Here is an 18492-nt window from a genome sequence, read left to right as displayed (position 1 = left end):
TATTATTAAAATTAAAAGTTATTTCTTTTGCTATAAAGATATTATTAGAATGTGATTCTATGTTGTTTTTTAACCGGACTGTATTGTATTAACACATCTTTGAACTGGATTACAGGTCATTTCACAACAGAGCCACATATAAATGGGGGCACAGTGAAGCATCGCCGCATCATGCGAGGGACTCTGTACTGGAGCCACCTGTACATCTTGCTGCGAAAGGGCTCACCATATATGCGCCACTTTAGGACTCTGGTATCCCGGGTACGTGATGCAGGATTGCCACTTTACTGGGAGGGTGATGTAATCCGTCGCTACATGTCTGAGAGATTACAGCTGCAGATATCTACAAGTCGAATCCCAGTTGGAAATTTAGGCCCCACAAAACTAAATCTTGATCAACTCCAGGGAGTATTTTTCTTGCTGGTTCTAGGAGAAGTTTTGGGATTCATAGCGTTCGTTGCTGAATTTACTTATGGCAAAAATTAATAGCTTCTGAGCAGAATAAATGCTTGTGTGCAGAGTGTAAGAACGAGTTAAATGAAACAACTGTAGCTTAATAGTATTTAAATTAATTCACATATTCTCAAAAGTAATTTTTTGGTATTTTGCAAGTCTTAATGTTTATTTGTTGTGGAATCAAATGTGTTGTTGCAAAGAGCTTATCACACTACAGATCTCATATTGCAGAGTGTCCGAAGATATTTTTTTAGCCATGCATGTCACTAAATATTTATCATATGACTTTGCTTTATGTAACAGGCCACACAGAGTACATACTCTTTTCACCACCTGAAGACTGAGATTTACCCAGCCTCTGGAAAAAATAAGACCCCCCTCCCCGACAGTTGACACTGTCTAAAAGAATTACTCTCATATGCTTTCTAGACCTCGGTAGTAAGTAAAGCTGTGAGTCTGTTAGGAGGTTTGGTTCATGAACTCGCCTCCCCGTTTTCCTGCTTCATGTATTTAGTGTACAGAACACATAATAAAACTGAGTTCCATTTTATGCTACCTCTGATCGAAGTTGGTCCTGAGAAAGTGTCTCTAGTTTAAAAATTTGTAGGTTTCCCGAAGAAATGATTGGTAAGGCCTGACATGTTACAGGAATACTGCATACAAAGGTGGTCAATGTATGTCTTGCATGCAAGAGACCGCTTGGGAGAAACGCATACATGGGAGATAATACTGAAATGGAACTTAGATATTATTTATCAGGCTCAGGATAGTAACTCGTGGTAGGCTTTCAGAAACATAATAATAAATCTTCTGATTACATAAAAGGTGTAGCTCTCCAAGAAGACCTCTGATTCACGGAGTAAGTTAATTTTGTTCTTCCATTTATTCCTACATCTCCAAAGTTTTCTGTTCTCTTCAGGTTTTCCAACTGTTTAGTGGAGAAGCTGTCTCATGGATTACCATCTTTTGATCTTTGTGTTAGTCTGTACTAGAAAATGTCTGAAGCTTCACTTATAACCTCTCATAAATATGCAACAAGTGCTAATGTAGTAGATCTACAAGACAATTGATGATTCTTCTGATGAAACCCGAACAAAGGAAACTTTATCAAGTTCCTGTGTTGAAGCAAAATCAACACCCTCGCCCCATCCTAATTTATTCTTCAGAAGATTGTTGTGGTTTAGTAGGTAGACTAGGAAGGTTAGGAGACATGTTCTTTCATCTTTCCCCCCCCCCCCCCCAAACATGTTAAAATAATATTTACGTAGATAATGGGTGTTAAAGTAAGAACTATGATTTCAATAGTATAATAATATTTATTAATGTGTTTCTTGTGTGATGTGAAATTACCATACTCTGTTTAATTCTCACTTACAGAATCTGTGAAATAATAAATAGGTTACTGTTTATGACTGGCCATGCTCTTGGTAATGATGCTAGATTGTAGAGTGTTCTATTTTATAAGTGTTACTACCATTAGACAACTTTTCAGAAGCATATCTAAAGTACATGAAGGTAAGAAAGGGATCAAGGGCTGGAAGGGAGTAAGGGATGAAAATATGAAATAAAACATCCCCTATTGAATTTTAATATGCGTTTTCCACTAGTACAGTTGATTCTGGTTAATTGGGCCACTGGTTAATCGGGGCAATCTTTTATTTGGGACAAATCTGAAAGAACAAACCTTTTTAACTCTTTGCGTGGAACTTCGCGTAATTGGGCCAAAGTGTTCTAGTCCTGATGTGTCCCAGAATCCACCGTATAAAAAATTTGCAGATAACACATGTCCCAAGTCAGCCAATTTTTAAGGGGTTTTACTTGTCAGTAACTTTCAGGAAAGGATTATAGTTACAGTTCATTTACATCACATAGATTCTTTGTTCAACATAAGACTAGGGTGGAGAACAAATAAAAGAATGTCTTGTATACATAACACAAAAAATAATTCAAATACATAATTGGTTGTTATATTTGGATATGGACATTAAGTTATAGAGCAAGGTAATTATATCAAGGAACTGTCATCTTCATAGATATATACTATAATTCAGAATTTTCAGTTAAGGTAAATTATTCTACTAAGTTGGCTTTTATGTTTTTATAAGAAATTACAGTGGCTGTTACAAACCTGTTGAATAACTGGATGCCTCTGTATGTACCCTTCTGATATGTAGTGAGGTTAATATTTTGCATATACTATTGATATGAGTCACCCTTTTATCAGACCATATGACATGAAACTGAGAAACTGCAATAACTGATGCTGTAATCATTCATAGCAGCCTTCCAGTAGAGGCACCAAATATCCTTCATGTGTATGAGGAAGCGATGGCACTTGGTCTGGCAGAATGGTACAAAATGAGGAATGCTATTGCAGTGACTTGGGAAAGTCAATAGGTAATTACATTTGTAAGGGTACTTTTTCTTTGGCTTTGATTCTGAATTTATACACTGATGTTTTATTGACACACAGTGTGTAGTGACACGGTACTTACTCAAGTCCAGACTCTTCATACACATAAAAAGTATACCGTTTGAATAGGTTCATTTACAATATTCAAAATAGTTAGGCTTTCAGTAGCTATCAGGTTGAATTTCTGTTGTGATATGAATGCATTCTGCCAAGTGTTCATAAGTAAGATGTATCGTATTTCTTGATTTTTCTTCATTAAACTGAAAAATTGTTCTCAGCCATAAGTACTGACAAATACTTAAGGCATTAACAGTGTGTGTTTTCTGATACCATTGACCTAACTTGGTAGTCATACAAGATGACAGAATTACAAAAGATGTGCACTGGCCTCATAGCACATATCAGCAGGTTTGCATGCAGCATAAGAGTACAGAACCCTTGACTCACATACTAAAGTTAATTGGTTAATTATTTTCTATAAGACCAAGTTTAATTATAGTCATAAACATTTTATGAATTGCATATTAAAAGTTTAATAAAAGAATATTTTGTGTCCAGAGGTTGATACTCAAGTCTTATCCAAGAATCAAGAAAGAGGCTATTCACTGAACAAAGGGGTTACAGCGTCAGAAGCAGGACACTCAGAGGGCCTGGTATTGACATCACATCTGTATGCAGGATTACTAGACCTTGGACATCGAAACAGAGGTATGATCTAACTTAGCTTAGCAAGACCTAAAATCAGTTGTTAATCCTGGATAAGGTGTTTCTAAAGAGTTATTGTTCATTATAAATCTTTCAGTAAAACATGAAGAATTATATAGACCTACAATCTGTTGGATGTCGTTGAGAATTGGAGCTTTTGTGGAAGTGATCTGCACTTACATATATAAAGCTTTTAGAAATATATTCCAAAGTAGTACAGGTCTTACTGTTTGTATTTATAACCAGATGGGCCACAACAATAGTGCTGGGTGCTTTCTTGTTAAGTTTGAAAATGAGTAGGTTGTGCAAAATCTGGTTTCATTCTTTCTCTCTCTCTCTCTCTCTCTCTCTCTCTCTCTAAAAACTTCAGAGGTTTACATAGTTTCTGTGTTGGTCAGTCAGTAACAAGGGGTGGAGTCGAGTGAGTTGTATCATTTTAGAGCTTAATGCACAATTTGAAGTTACAGAAGGAAATGTAAACAATGACCTAAATGTGCATGAATTTAGTGCTTGATGCCCAATTTTTAGGTATTTAAAAATGGTAAACAACCCCCCCCCCCCACACACACACACACACACTCTATCTTTGCCTGAGTGACCTTAAATGATTTTTCAAGTGCACATCAGAGGCCAAAGTTATAATCTTTCAGTCGAGGGTATGGCAATTTGGCAGCAGTTGTCCTCAAAATATGGGATGGGACTGAATTTTATGCTCCCATTTGGCAATTACGCAAGGAAATTGGCCAATTCTTATTCAGCCCAACCTTTGGCTATATTCTTTTCAACCAGTCCCCCCGCTTGAAATGCCTTTTTGCTTTAAATTCTAGTAAACATTGCTTGTCTGCTTTCCTCAAAATTGTCGGTAAACTTCTACCAGACTGCAGGTCGCAACAACCCAGAAGACGGACATCTACGCTAGTAATGAAAACAATAATTCGCCGGTTAGTGGGAGAATATTACATTTATTAAACAACTATTTAAAATTTGTATAGAATGTATTTGTTTCATTAGTCATATCTATGGTGTTAGGTATTTAGGGTTGGTTGTTCGTAACGTCGTGTAACGTGTACTCCTGTTACGTCACCTCTCTATAATCTGTGGATTTTATACAAGTGGCAGATGGCACGGAGTACAGAGTAACGTATTAGGCTTACGACGTGATTCTCTGTGCTTGTGAATGACGTTGTCGTCAGGTGGTTTGTGCTAAGTGGTTGAGGAGTATGGAGTCGCCGATTGACGAAGTATTGGACGTAATCAATTGATATTTTCTTCGTGCTTTTCAATCGGTAAATATGTAATTCAAGTCTTTATTGTTTGGGAATGATTGGTGTCCAAAAATAGTATTTTAAGTAGTTAGTTTAGACCTTCAAGAATTGCCTGCGTCGTGTGTTGCAAGGTCACGTTGCTTAATGTGCGATTGTTCATTGAATAAGTTTCTGCTGTGTAAATTGCTCTATTTCGTGAAAATTATTAATTAGTGTTATGCTATTTAAGTGAAATTATTATTTATTAACTAGAGATAACATGTTGTTCAAACGATGTTAGCTGATACAAGGCCACCAGTTTTCGAGCTCTTGGACAAGATGGTTTCGTTTGCTCCGCCAGGCAAATGCATGGATGTTTGCCATTACGTCTTCCTGCCATATCCTTTCCAGTTTATTAATTACTATATAATTTGCTGATTTAGTCAGGTACGGACAGTGTCATGAATAAAGCCATGAATAAATAATTTGAAACATTTAGTAGTGAGAGTGGCTGTGCCCGCGTGACTAAAGTTAGCTTAAGTGAACTAGTCTGATGTGTAGCATTTCAAGACATTCTGCTCGATCACGTATATTAGGTAAGGCAATTGTGACTCGGGAATGATAGTACTAATGTTCTGTCTTATTGAGTTAACAATATGTTTTGTTCAAAAATATCTAAATATGGTATCTTGCATTTGCCTTCAAGCTACATTGAATGGAAATGGGTTTTTCGGTGAGTTTAATGATGAATCTTCTTGACAGTATCTGTGTATTAGATGCAGTAAAAATCCCGATACAAAGTGTTTAAAGCTAATTTTATAATTATTAAAATCCAATTTTACATCGGTAGATACTAAACATTCCTTTCAGTATATGCATTGAATGTGCTTGGTGTGAGGGAGAATTTCAGGTGGTGGTGTGTTGAGAAATAGTTGCATGAGGTACTGATTGACATTTAAAATACTATCCACCTACTCTCCTACTTTATCAGCCTACATTATGTGATTGTGGCTAGCAACAATTCACCTTTATCAGGACAGGCAAGCGATTCAACCAAATGAGTTTATCGTTAGAGGCTTCCAAGTTCGTGTTGATCGTTGAGAATGTGTTTAATTTTATGGTAGCGTGCCATGCTGGTGGAGATGAGACGGGTTAAAAGAGGATTTGTATTGTAAGATTTGAGGTTTTCACAGCGGTGAGTATGAAGATTTCTGTCTTCTGGGTTGTTGCGCTGTGTAGTCTGGTCATGTTAACCAACGTTTCAGAGGTCATACTGCCTCTGTCATCAGGGTGTTGAGGCAGTATGACCTCTGAAATGTTGGTTAGCATCGACCAGACTACACAGCGCAACAACCTAGAAGACAGAAATCTTCAGAATTTGTATTATTGCATGCAAGGGGAATATGATCTTTTAAAGCACAAGAATACAGAGGAAGGAAGAGTTTTTGAAATACAGGAGAGTTGACATGACACAGCAAGTATATGAAGTCTAGACACTACCATTTTAAATATGCTTGTTGTTTATGTGGGGCTGACATTAATAAAAATGTGTGTATATATATATATATATATAATGTGATTTGTTGCTGTTGCAGAACCTCCTATCCCCATGTCATCTTCACTTTCACAGGATACATGTTTTTTTCATTGGTGCTTACAAGGCCAAAAAATTGTGGTATAACCAATACTTTTATTGCATTAACCAACATCCATGGCATGATACTTCGTAAGATAAATTTCCATAATGAGGAATGCTAGATTATAGTTTACTTGGTTAATCTTGCTGTTATATTCATTTTACTTTTTAACTATTCTTGGATATCTAAAAAGTTTTTATTGTTTCCATTTTGTCTCTAGTTTAACCTTGTGGGTGAATATGTAATGAGCTGAAAGAAGTGGAATTCAAAGTTTTAAATCATACCAAGATGTATAAAAGCTAAACATTGTCTGTGCTTAGATGCTTCAGAATGTTGCTCTGCAGACATCAAATACCAGTCCATAATAGCCAGCAGCTGCACAGATGTAATGCATGAAGGCCTCATTTTGAATTGTGTTAGAGTACTGTAATTTGTTGAATTGCAGCAGAACATATCTTCTCCTGAAGTGGTCTTTGGCATGATGGCAGCAGCAATACACAGTGGTTGGAATACATGAGAGAATAAACGAAATGGCAGCATTACATAATCAAAAAGCTTTTTGAATGGAGGTATGTATTTTTGACGCTTCTCATTCAAAGCGAACAAAATACGTGCATGATGGTGATGCTGCATTTATCAGTCTGTATGTTTTGTGTTTAAAATCACTCAAATTTCCATGACATTCAGTACTAGGGTTCTGTATTGAAGGTTGTTGGGGATGTCAGTTTTGGTTCATATCATTCTAATATAAAGCTTACTTTACATCATCATAAGTAAACTGTATAGATGTTTAGAAACAGTTTATTGGCCGGAATTTTAGATGTGACAAATTAAAATTATTAAGAACCATGATCCATATATGATGCATGTTTCTAGTGTGGTGAATAACAATGCAGGAGAGTGTTTCTGGAAACTTTTATCTGTAATGCAACATTGAATTTGGCTGTAATGTGTGGTATAGATCTTTGAGGTGTGTGTAATGTTGACACATTTGTAAAATATGTGCACTCCATTGGAAAAACATAGAAATGTTCTCAGGTGCTTCTGGTTTACTGCAATTCAGTTGCAGAAGGTAAGGAAATAAAATACTTGTTGCTACTAGCATGGCATTACTATCAAGTTTGTTAAGGGACACATAGGCAGCTGGCAAGTAGCCAAAATTTAAATGTGATGTATCATGCTAAAATTCAGTTTCAGTAAAGTAGCAGAAGGCAGGGCCTTGCATTGACTTATCTTGCTTTTATATATTTTGAGTTATTTCTTTGATATATAAACATCTTAACATTAGTTTAGTATGGTGTTGGTACAACATGCAGGAATGGGTACATTTCAGAAACCTCTCATTATGTTTGGACTGTACAGACATCAGCATCACATATAATAGAAACATCTCTTCAAGGGCTTAGCTTTTGTTAACAGTAAAAGTAGGAAACCAGAGAATTAGGTCCATTTATTATACCAACAAAAAAGTGTCATGCCATATTGTCATAAGTCGGTGCTGCAATTATTTACAGGATCTGCAACTATGCTGAGCTAGATGCACCAGTCAATTTGCAAGCTACACCATGATCATTTGAAGAACTTACTTTTCAACACCACTGCATTTAGGAGGTAAGCTTGAGAACTGAAACCTACCACATAAGTCAGCTAACTAGGTTTAACAGTGCTAACAGTTTAAAACCTTATTAGCCATGTCACATCATGTATGTACATCATTCATATCTGTTGCCTCTGAAGTGAGTGCTTTTAAAAAGGTTTCCCTGCAAAAATTATTCATGTTTCTTTGTTTTCTTACCCATCCAGGTTACATGTTTGACCTTATAATACTACCCTTGAAGAAACTGCCATGGCGGCTGGAGAAAATTTCATTGTCATAATTTCTTCAATTTTCACTTATTTGGGATCCAATCTTCCGTAAATTCTTTCAGTTTGCACCTTTCCTCTCAATAAGAACAGTGATTCAGAAATATAAGGATTCTTGCGATTTACTGTATTTGTTGTATTAGGTACATAACCTGAGTGGACAAAATTACAGTTTTCAATTAATTTTCCTTCATGTAAGTTGTCTGTGTGATTCCTCCAGATATTTAAATTCTGACACTTCTCTAAATTGGCATTTTGCAGTTTCCTTGCAAGATCTAGTAGGATGATTTCATGGGAACTTTTCGGCAAATTTTATGTTTGCGTTTGCATTTGGTTCTAAAAAAATTTGCCATTGAATATTAGTTTGTCTGCCAATAACAGTTTAAAAACTTTATTGGCTTATCTTAAATTACTTCTTAATTGCTTTTAAAATATGCAGTGTCCTATGTGCTATTAATAAAACCTGAAGATGAGTAATTTTAGCCAAAACCTGCTGTTCAGTATTAATACAACCAATAATAAAGCGTGAAAAAGCAACAGTCCAAAAAAATATATAGTTAACACACCAGGTTAAAATTAAAAACATTTTAGTTGTTCAGAGCCAGGGACAATTTAAACATTTCAATTTTTCAAATGTATCATGTTCAAAATTAAAATAGGAAGAACACTTCATAATTGTTACTTTATCAGATGTAGCAGTTACCAGATTTTGTTGAAATACCAGTTGGTCACGTCAACTGCTGTGTTGTGTTCTGAGACAAGTAAGTACTTTCGCTGGCTTTAAATATTTTTTCTGTTCTGTTCAGTTCTCTATGGTTCTGATTATGTAAGAAACTCTGAGAGTTGTTTTGTTCGTGCATATTTTAATAACTTAACATAGTTCAATTCTTAAAGGAAAAGTAAAGATGGACCCTGTATTGAGCACAATACTATTAACTCATTGTTGTGAATGTGATTCACTTGTTAGGAAGATTGACTCCTTGTTGGCTTAGTCATGCAGTTTTCTGTAAGCACAGTGATTTTAAGGTACATGTGCAAAAGTAAGTTATATTTCTGTGTGGGTAAGTTTTCCATTGAGAATTCTTTTTACTTCTCTATAATTATTACTAGTATCAGTGTCCATTTCCCATTCCCCATATTGTTTATTTAAGGCAACGTTCTATTATATCAGCCTCATTATGTTGTCTCTGTAAAAAATGAAATTCTGATACTTTGTGTGAATATCGGCTAAAAGTAATTGAAAACTCCTGGCAAATTTCACATCTGCAATACACATTTTACATAAATATGCCAATTGGAATTATGTTGGTTATTTTACAAGCTGAACAGCTTTTTGGAGCCTAATTTATTTTGTTAACTTTAATTTCTCAAGGTTCAGTGTCTGATCTGAATAATGTTGTATAAATTAAAAAGTTACACATTTATTAACTGAAGATGGAAGACGGCTGGGATATGGTCCATGCTTGGGCAGGCAAGAGATACATAGTGCATTTTGGATACAAAACTTTGGGATGGGCCACTTGCAGGACTAGGCATGTGGAATTTAATACATCTTTGTGATCATGATAATTAATCTTAAGATTCTATAACAAAAACTTTTATCATGTGAATAACTTTCAGCTATTGAAGAGGGGCTCTGACCATGGAGTTTTGGATTTCATTGTATATTTATTATTGTAATTCCTTCTTTAAGCAGAAGCAGTGGGTTCTCACCTTTTGTAACCTTTGCAGTTAGATAACTGACCATCATGGACAAAAGCAGATTACCTTGAATTTTCAAAGTGTGATACATTTTATGCTTAACTTTATAAAAGTAGATGAGACAAGAACTGCGTAGAGAATTTTGTTTGGAGAACCACTTGGAACACTAGGTTGGTAAACTATCAGAAATTTCTTAGTAATGTCAGGAAGCTCTTTGCCCCTTTGAATTTGACTGTTATTATTTTAATGAAAACAGTTCCATGTTGGATTATAAGACTTCTGGGTTATGTTGCATCTGTGTGCAGTAAGATGAGTATGTGAATATCCAACATCAAGTTCATAGGAGACAAAAGTTAGGCTTGAGATGGTCTACCACAAACAGGTCATACTTGAGCAGTGTCCTATCCATGACATACTTTAATTATGTATTGGGATCGTGTTCTGAAGAGGTTAAAATTTCCACATTCTGCTGTTGAATCATTGACCTTAAAATTCCCAGAATTGTTTGCATGAATATGAGTAGAATCAGTTGTGATGATTTTATTGCCTGTCAGAATTGTCTAGGAGTCAGTGCACAATGTACATAAAATGGCTGGGTTTATGAATGTGTATTGCAGTTTGCTTTTGCTACAGAAAAATCTATTTGCTTTGTTTTTGCAATATATTTTGATGTGTATGAATTAAATATTCTTAGTTATATTTAGGTTCTTGGTTCATATTTGAGTTTTATGTTAAATTGTAGCAAAAATATTCCAGTAAGAATCTGGTTGATTTCTTTCTTTCTTTCATGTTAGTGTGTGCCAACAACATTAAAGTATGTTAAAACTATTTAGCCAGAACAAAGTTTTCTTACATATACAGAAAGTAAAAATTAGGAATTTGAACATAATCAAATGTATGAGATGGTATCAAGGAGTTAGGAGAATGTATTTAAAACAAAAATTTATGTGAATGGTAAAAATTTGTTTCGTGTTAACTTCAAAGTTCTTTCCCTTGGGAGTTAATGTAATGGGTCCAGTGATTTGTCATCCTTGGAAGCATGTCTGAAGCTTCTGGTTTGTAATGTTGTTATGAACCTCCTGCACATTTTGCTGAATCTTTTGAATATTTTTTTGGCCTTTGAAAATGAGAAGTCATAGGGAACAGGGTGTGGGGGGTAAGTGTTCAGTGACTGACTGTTTTGTTGTTGGCTGGCACAAACACATGAACTCAGTTTTGCTTTTGTTTATGTCTTAACAGATGAACTTAGGTTCCAAACAAAGCAGCAAATTTTGGCATATATGTTTGAAGTCCGTAAAAGAGACCTTATATCTTAGACTGGATTTTTGTTGTTGCTGGGATTAAATAATAAAAGGTACTGAAATTTATTTTGTGATCCAATAACAAATTTATAAGAACATAGAGAATGGCCAAGGTGTCCAATTGTCATGTCACAAGTAACCATTTTGGATATCTGAGTAGACAATACATTTTATTTTAAATAAAATTCCAATATTGTGGGGTCAATCTCACAGTCTGTCATCAGGGATAGTTGTGAAGTCGCTGTCAATTATATTGTCACCCATACCTCTCACTGTCTCTCACATTCCATTCTTATGTTTACACTATGGCTGAACGGTTGGGCATGCATGTAATTGCTCATACTTTCTAGTAAGAATGGTTGGTTCTGGAACGTTTCCTTCTTGAAGGATATAGTGCGTTCTGCTTCCTTTATGCAACGAGGAGCAATGTTGGTTTGGTAGCGTGATATAGTGTTGTCTTGGTGTGATTGTGATCCAGTGAGGATTGGTGTAGTACATGATAAGAAGAGTTAGGAGTGTCAGAGTGGACAGTGCGTTAAAGTAGTGGGGAGGCAGTGTTCGTGAGGTAGTGAAACTGTTTTCAAGCCAGTAGAATCAGTGGGTAAGTGGTGGAATACTGTAGACGGCAAGAGACAGAAGAATCCTTGTGTTCCTATGAGTGGTGCGGCACAGCAGGCACACAGTAGCGTGTTCAATGCTGCATAGTGATTGTGTGTGACGGAGAGATAAGCTCAAAGATAGAAATGGAAAGCTGAAAGGATAGATATTTTCAGTGGTGCTGTAAAGAAAAGTAATTGATTGTAATTGCAGCTGCATTGTTGTGAAATGGATCCAAGAACCCACTTTGTGATCAGCGATTGTGTCACAACACAATTCCTGTGTTTGTGAAGGTTCTGCTGAAGGAGACATCACAACTTGTGAAACACAAGATTGAAAGAGGCTAATAGACCTGTTCTGACATCCTCATATTCACATACATTTTTCTACAGTGGTACATTTTATGACCAAATGTATCTCTTCGCCATGGGTTCTCTTACTGGCTGTGACATACTCTTACATGAAACACTTGGAGTGACCGGTTCTAATACAACTACAGCTGAAAACCAGCTCGATGGTTTCCACTTCTCATAATTGTTGAGGTGATGGATGCTTGTTGGAAAAAGAAAGAAGTTTGAGGATTCTGCCACTGAAACAGTTTTATTTTTGTGCGTGGCATGTGAAGCTACTGCTTGATGGACTTGCTCTTATTTGCTTGAGCCAAGAGTTCCACCACCGTACTGCACTCACTGAACATACGTACATAGTGGCAGTGAGAGTTTTTAACCAAAAAGTCAATCACTTAGTATGAAAATCTTCAGTGTACGGCTGAGAATTCAGGAAATGACTACAAATTAAACTCCATTGTGGAAATTTTGCCGTATGATGGAGACAAGTGAGTGATTGTAAAATTGAAGTTTTACTGTTTTATGTGTTTAAATTAGTTCAATACTCACATATTTTACATTAATTAAAATTACCATTGGACTTGAAGGATACACATCTGTCAAGATGTTGCACCAAAACAGAAGTCGTATAGAAGTTACGAAAGCAACCTTAAGCATAATTAAGAAAAATAATTAGAAATGGAAAGTTGTTGCTAGTGCAGTCTTGCATTCTGTTGTCAGAAATGTGTCATGCTCTTCCTCATGCCTTGAATTGTAAATTGCCTCTCCAGAACAGGTCTTCCCAGGTGAATAACCAAAACGCTAAAGTCCGACATTTTCTGATGCTTTGAGTCAAATTTTGTTTTATTTAGCAGTATGAGGTGTAAGGTCTCTAGTATCATAAAATTTGCTGTTTTTTTAACAGTTTGCACTTGTGTCCTGGCAATTCAAGAATTAGTAACTATTTTTGAAAGGAACAAAGTAGTAGTGTTTAGAAATAGTACTTTATAGCAGCTTAGAAGAGCCAGCACTTCACCGTGTACAACTGGAACTGTTGTTAAAACATCGAAAGGTAAGATGGAAGCTCTGTGAAGAAGATGTCAAGGAGTGATATCAGCGCACATGAAGGATGGAGATAATGTTAAGTTTACATTGTAACATTTGGTATGTGGTGTTCTTACCCAGTTTACTGCCTTATGCTGATCCAATTGCAGAACTGAATTTGGGGGCAAAAGGTAAAACTTTGCACATTCTTAACATGAACATTAGATGGAGGTGAGTGGTTGCCCTTGGAGAAAGAGGCGGTAGTATTGTGAGTTAATCTGGACTTGCTGGGGAAGCTGCCACAGGCTGAATTTTGGTTGAGTTTTGGGAAGGGTCACTGATGGTTGCCACATTATAAGATACAGAAGGATCTGCTCAGTGTGGCAGTAGGTCTAAATAATGCAAACTTTTCAGAAGAACATGTCTTTCATGTTATGGCAATATAGTGACTGTAGTAGCTGATGCACATCGTGCACATTTTCCTTAAAAATAATTGTGAGTGGACAAGAAATACAGATGTGTTGTTCCGCAATAACAAAATATGATTTGTATTATTAATCATCTGCAAAGTACCTTGCAGCTCTCTTTGTTGTCATGTGTTCATGATGCTTCAGGTAAAGAAGGGAGGAACAAACTGGTTTTAAATTTATTTAGTGCAGGTACAGTTTGTTTTAGTGTAAAGTGGTCTGTGATGTGTTCATACCTGAGTCTGAAATTGTGAGTGGCTTGAGGAAGGCTGTTGCATGTGTAACAAAGGAACAGTGGCTGCAAGTTGGTTCAAATCATAAATTGTGTGAAAGCTTAATGTTTGTAACAGCATAATTGTAGAAATAAAGAATAAAAATGTTTGAAGCTGTAAGAAAGCGGTTCAGTGAAGGAAGCAGTGAATTGATGAATATCAAGATTAAGAAAAGTCTCAGAAGGCATGATTGAAATTTAAGAAAAGAAGTGAAACATTTGAGATAGGAAGATGGCTGCCTTTTGTGTTGTAGCGTCGTGTTAATCTGAAGGAAGTGGGGAGAGGTGTGGATAGAAAGTATGAAGAGGAACTTGAAAGCTGCGCTGACAAATTCTGTCCTGTGTAGAGTGAAATGAATGAAGACAGCAGATCCAATTGAAGTACAGTTTGTGTAGAGTTGAGAAGATTGATAAGAGTTGGAAGTATTAGGAAGGAAACAGCGTGATTAAAACAAATGGGGAAAAGATGGAATTTTGAGATGCGAGAAAGTTGTTTTCTGCATATTTTCCTGTAGGTGTGCTAATGCCGGACACGGCTTACGAAAGATTGTCCATATGAAATTCCTATAGGCTGATGAAGCGGATTAAGAGATTCAGATGTGTTCTCTGTCGGAGTAGATTTACTGAAGAGGATCTGCTGCAATATATTCTGAACAGTGAGGACACACTGGGAGCTGAAGGTACAGAAGCAGGAGCACTCCGATTGAAAAGTGCCATGACAAAGAAGAAAGGGAAACGAGAAAACGGAATGGACTTCAAGAGGTATATATGCGAGGAAATTGATTCGTAGGAGTCTCTGGTCAGACAAGGGTTATGTAGAGTGGTGGACTCCAGTAATGATGCAGATTCTTGACAGAGGAAAAGTAACTTAAGAACTATGGTGATTGTAGTTTCCGAGTGGATATACAGCAGATGTTTTGAATTTCATAATATGTCACAGGAAATTGATTCAGAGTTGATGTAAGGAGCCACAAGAATACCAAACCAAATGGAGGGAGTACATGGAAAGGATTTGTGCAGTGTGAGGTGTTCAGGTGAATCGTTAGATAGGTTTTGATTTTGGATCTGGGGCAATAATTAACTCAGCCTGGAGTTCTTCCTCCTGCAAACCTTATCATGATCAAAATTCTACAGTACCAACTTAAAGTTCTTCTTGAGTGAACTTAGAATTATCCTAACAGGCAGATACTTCACAGACAAGTTTCATTGTATGATGCAAGAATAAATTTTATTTTGGTTTTGAAGATTATCTGCATGATCCAGGATAGCTCAGCCATTATAGTGACTAGGGTACTGACGCTGACTGCTATTTGAGTCCCAGGGGGACAGGATTTCTCTCTTCTCTGCAACATCATAAGTGGCTGTGAGGCAAACCAACATTTTCAGTGGATTCTAGGGTTTTTTCCTCTGGTGTAAAGCTACAGGGCTTGAAGGTACTCACCTCCATCTTGTGCCAAGGTTAAGAACGTGTGAAGACACTTTCAGACACAACGCTTGCTCTGCTTAATTAATGACCCACAACAACTTCACCTGTATTACTGTTAACTGAAATGGGGCTTATTGTGAGGTATTTTGTCTGTTGAACATTAGAATTTGTTTATTGAATATGGTTGGCTATTGTATGTGTAAGGAACTTGTGGAAGATAAAACCCCTATATCCACCTGTGCAAAGGTGGTCCTTTTTGATTTCTGGGTTCTGTGAATGGCATGATGGCTGCCTTCTGGAATGTTGCACTGTGTATGGGTGGTTGTGGGCTTGGAATGTCAAGGTTCTGACTGACAATTCATAAGTTTTAAGAGAAGCGACTTACAAAGTTTTATAATTTGTGCAGTTATTGCCTTGCCCCTTTCAAAGTTTTCATCATAATTAGTGGAAGTATGCAACAGCATTAAATCTTATTTTTAATTTGGTAAAAAGTATGTAACATACACTAAACTAGAAGATATAGGTTACAGTGCAATGACATTTAATGTTTCAGATTTTCATAGTGCTCAGAAAATTGGGTCTCTTTCTGTTCTTACCAAATTATTTGAAGAAAAAACGAACTGGCTAAAAATTTACATACAGTGTATTTTAATGTGCACTGAATATTAATTAACTAGGGCATTTTATGTGAAATATGCATATAAATGATCTCAACCTACGCTATGTAACCGAAACACATTTCTCGTGATTGTAGGAATTCCATGTAACAGGTCCCATTTGACTTTATTTTAAACTTACATTACTTGTAATTATACCACTGTGTAACATCTATTTCAGTAATAACCCTAGGTACCTCTTAATTAATTCTCTTTTGACTTCTGTTTTGAATAACACGTAAAGGTTGGCCTGAGGATGGTATAATTGTACCAAAACATTTGCCAACATGGAAATAAAGGGACAAATTTTAGGACATTAACCCATTGAAGATAAAAATTGTCTAAATACTATTTCAGAATTCAAAACTGTGGAGAAAAAAACAAGTCTTCACCAGTACAAAGTTTAGCTTGTTAATGCAGTTTAATAAAGTAGTTATCCCTGTTAAAAGTAAGAATTGTATGACAATGAAATATATGATGAGTTACTGGCTGTTGAAGCACGTGGGTAATGCAGTTGCCATCCGGCCTCAAGATTTTAAATGTGTTTGAGGTGCTACATCAAATAACAGGAATGCTAACAAAAAGAAAATAAGAATGTTCCAATATTTGCGAAGTGGCTACAAAAGTTACAGAAAACAGCCAACTAAGTCGTCGCTTAATTGTTTTGTATTTCCACATTGTGTTGCTGTTGTGTAATTAATGATGGTAATTGTCTTTGTAGTATTAGAGATGTAAAAATCACTATTGTGGTATGTGAAATTCTTATTTGGAGGCCAGTGTACGCTGCTGTAAGAATACCACATTGTTCTATATACACAGCTCTCAATAAAAGTTATAAATCCAACCCACATCCTCACCCAACTTCCACAGTCTTCAGGGTGTATATTTTCTTTTCATCCCCCAAATGTAAATATTTTGCAAGCTGTATTGGTTTCTTGTTAAAATGAATATTGCTACAGATGCCAAAATTCCAAGTATCAGAATAGTATTTTTCTACAAAAAAATATTTACTTTGAGTTTGTGGGAACAATTGTTTGTCCAGTAATGCGTTTCGAATTTAACTTAATAACAATGGTTAGTCGTATTTCTTTGAATATCTGCTTTAATGTCGGGGAGTAATTCTCTCCATCTTTTGTTTCTAGGTTAAATTAATTTTTTGATTCATTATGTAGTATTCCCACATTTCGGGGTATTGGGAATTAGGCGGTCCTGTTTTGCTAGTAACGCTGTATTGCGGTGTTTTTCGGAACTATTAAGTTGTCATAATTTGTTACGAGTTCATGTTAATGTATTTGTTTCCATCTCAATATTGCCAATAGGAACTAGTTAAAAAGTATCCCGGTCTTGTGAATAGTATTGCCAACTGGCGGCGTCCCTGGGAACTGTAAATTCCTGTGCTAGGAAAATGCTGTTTTTAGTACCATCTAGCAGCAGCAACTGTTAGAACTTCTATGAGTTCGTGATTGTAAGTAGTGTTGCCATCTGGTGGAGTTTCTGTGGACTGAAAGTTCCGGCTGTGCTAATAAAATTCTTTTTTATAAAATTTGTTGTTTTGTATACCTAGTGCCTTATAAATGATACCGCCATCTGATAGCAGTTCAGCGAATTGAGAATTGCTGTTCTTGAGATGCGTTTTACCATCTAGCGGCAACCATTGGAACTATTTGGTGTTACTAATATATTTATGGATAGTATTGCCATCTGGTGGTGGTTTCAGGAACTAGAAATTGCTGCTGTGCTAATAAAAATTTTATAAATAAAATAATAGCTCGCTAATAAAAATAGTGCCACCTGGTGGCAGTTCTGGGAACTAATATTTCTTGCTGTGCTAATAAAAATTTTGTAAATAAAATTCCTGCTGTGCTAATAAAATATTTTATATTAAAATTATTAGCAGGCTAGTAAAAATACCTGGTGGAGAATGAAAATTGTGGGTGTGCTAGTAAAAATCATGGGTGTGGCAGCAAAAAAAATATTTTTTTTCAATTGTTGTGGTAGAGGTTGGTTTTGAACTGCTGATCTTCAGGATGGTAGTAGTCTGCTGTCTTGTAGTCTGCTGTCTTATCCCCTAGGCCGCCGCTGTTTCTTAAGAGATATAATTTCGGAACTTCCTGATATATTGCAAAGTTGTTCTTGGACTTTAAAATTTTTCTTGGATCCCATAGGTTTTGAACTGCCGATCTTCCCGATAGAAGCCCTGAGCTTCAGCTCTCAGCAGTCCATGCCTTAGCTCTCTTGGCTACTGAGGCCACAACTGGTAGTAAACATTCGGAACTTCCTGATGAATTGTGAGTATCGTCCTCTCCCCCAGCTACTAGTCCTACTCTACTTGCCACAGCTATACTTCAGAGGGATGAAGGAAGTACTTCAGGTGGTTCATCAACA

The 18492-nt window shown here is 36.2% G+C and overlaps 1 protein-coding gene across 23 annotated transcripts in view; it reads left to right on the top strand.

Moving 5' to 3' along the window:
- The window catches only part of LOC110829578 (glutamate receptor ionotropic, delta-2), a 29103-nt gene that overhangs the window by 8643 nt on the left and 1968 nt on the right, over positions 1 to 18492 (top strand). For 4 of the 23 annotated variants that reach the window (XM_087354984.1, XM_087354986.1, XM_087354977.1 and 1 more), the window contains exons 5-9: positions 116 to 261; positions 3428 to 3577; positions 6901 to 7024; positions 7970 to 8066; positions 18273 to 18395. In XM_087354984.1, the coding sequence (XP_087211110.1) occupies positions 116 to 261; positions 3428 to 3478 (197 nt within the window). In that variant the 3' untranslated portion in view covers positions 3479 to 3577; positions 6901 to 7024; positions 7970 to 8066; positions 18273 to 18395. Of the gene's footprint in view, positions 1 to 115; positions 1866 to 2735; positions 2854 to 3427; positions 3578 to 4718; positions 4861 to 4932; positions 5415 to 5524; positions 5552 to 6900; positions 7025 to 7969; positions 8067 to 8258; positions 8808 to 9008; positions 18396 to 18492 lie in introns of those variants that run through there. The other 19 variants (XM_087354985.1, XM_087354981.1, XM_087354976.1 and 16 more) reach the window with 17 other exon arrangements.

This window comes from Zootermopsis nevadensis, unplaced genomic scaffold (assembly GCF_977971745.1).
Source record: "Zootermopsis nevadensis isolate Lab colony 2312 unplaced genomic scaffold, Znev_1.0 Znev_ptg000024l, whole genome shotgun sequence".
Classification (NCBI taxonomy): Eukaryota; Metazoa; Arthropoda; class Insecta; order Blattodea; family Termopsidae; genus Zootermopsis; species Zootermopsis nevadensis.
The sequence above is the reverse complement of the archived record's forward strand: the minus strand, read 5'-3'. Positions and strand labels throughout refer to the sequence as shown.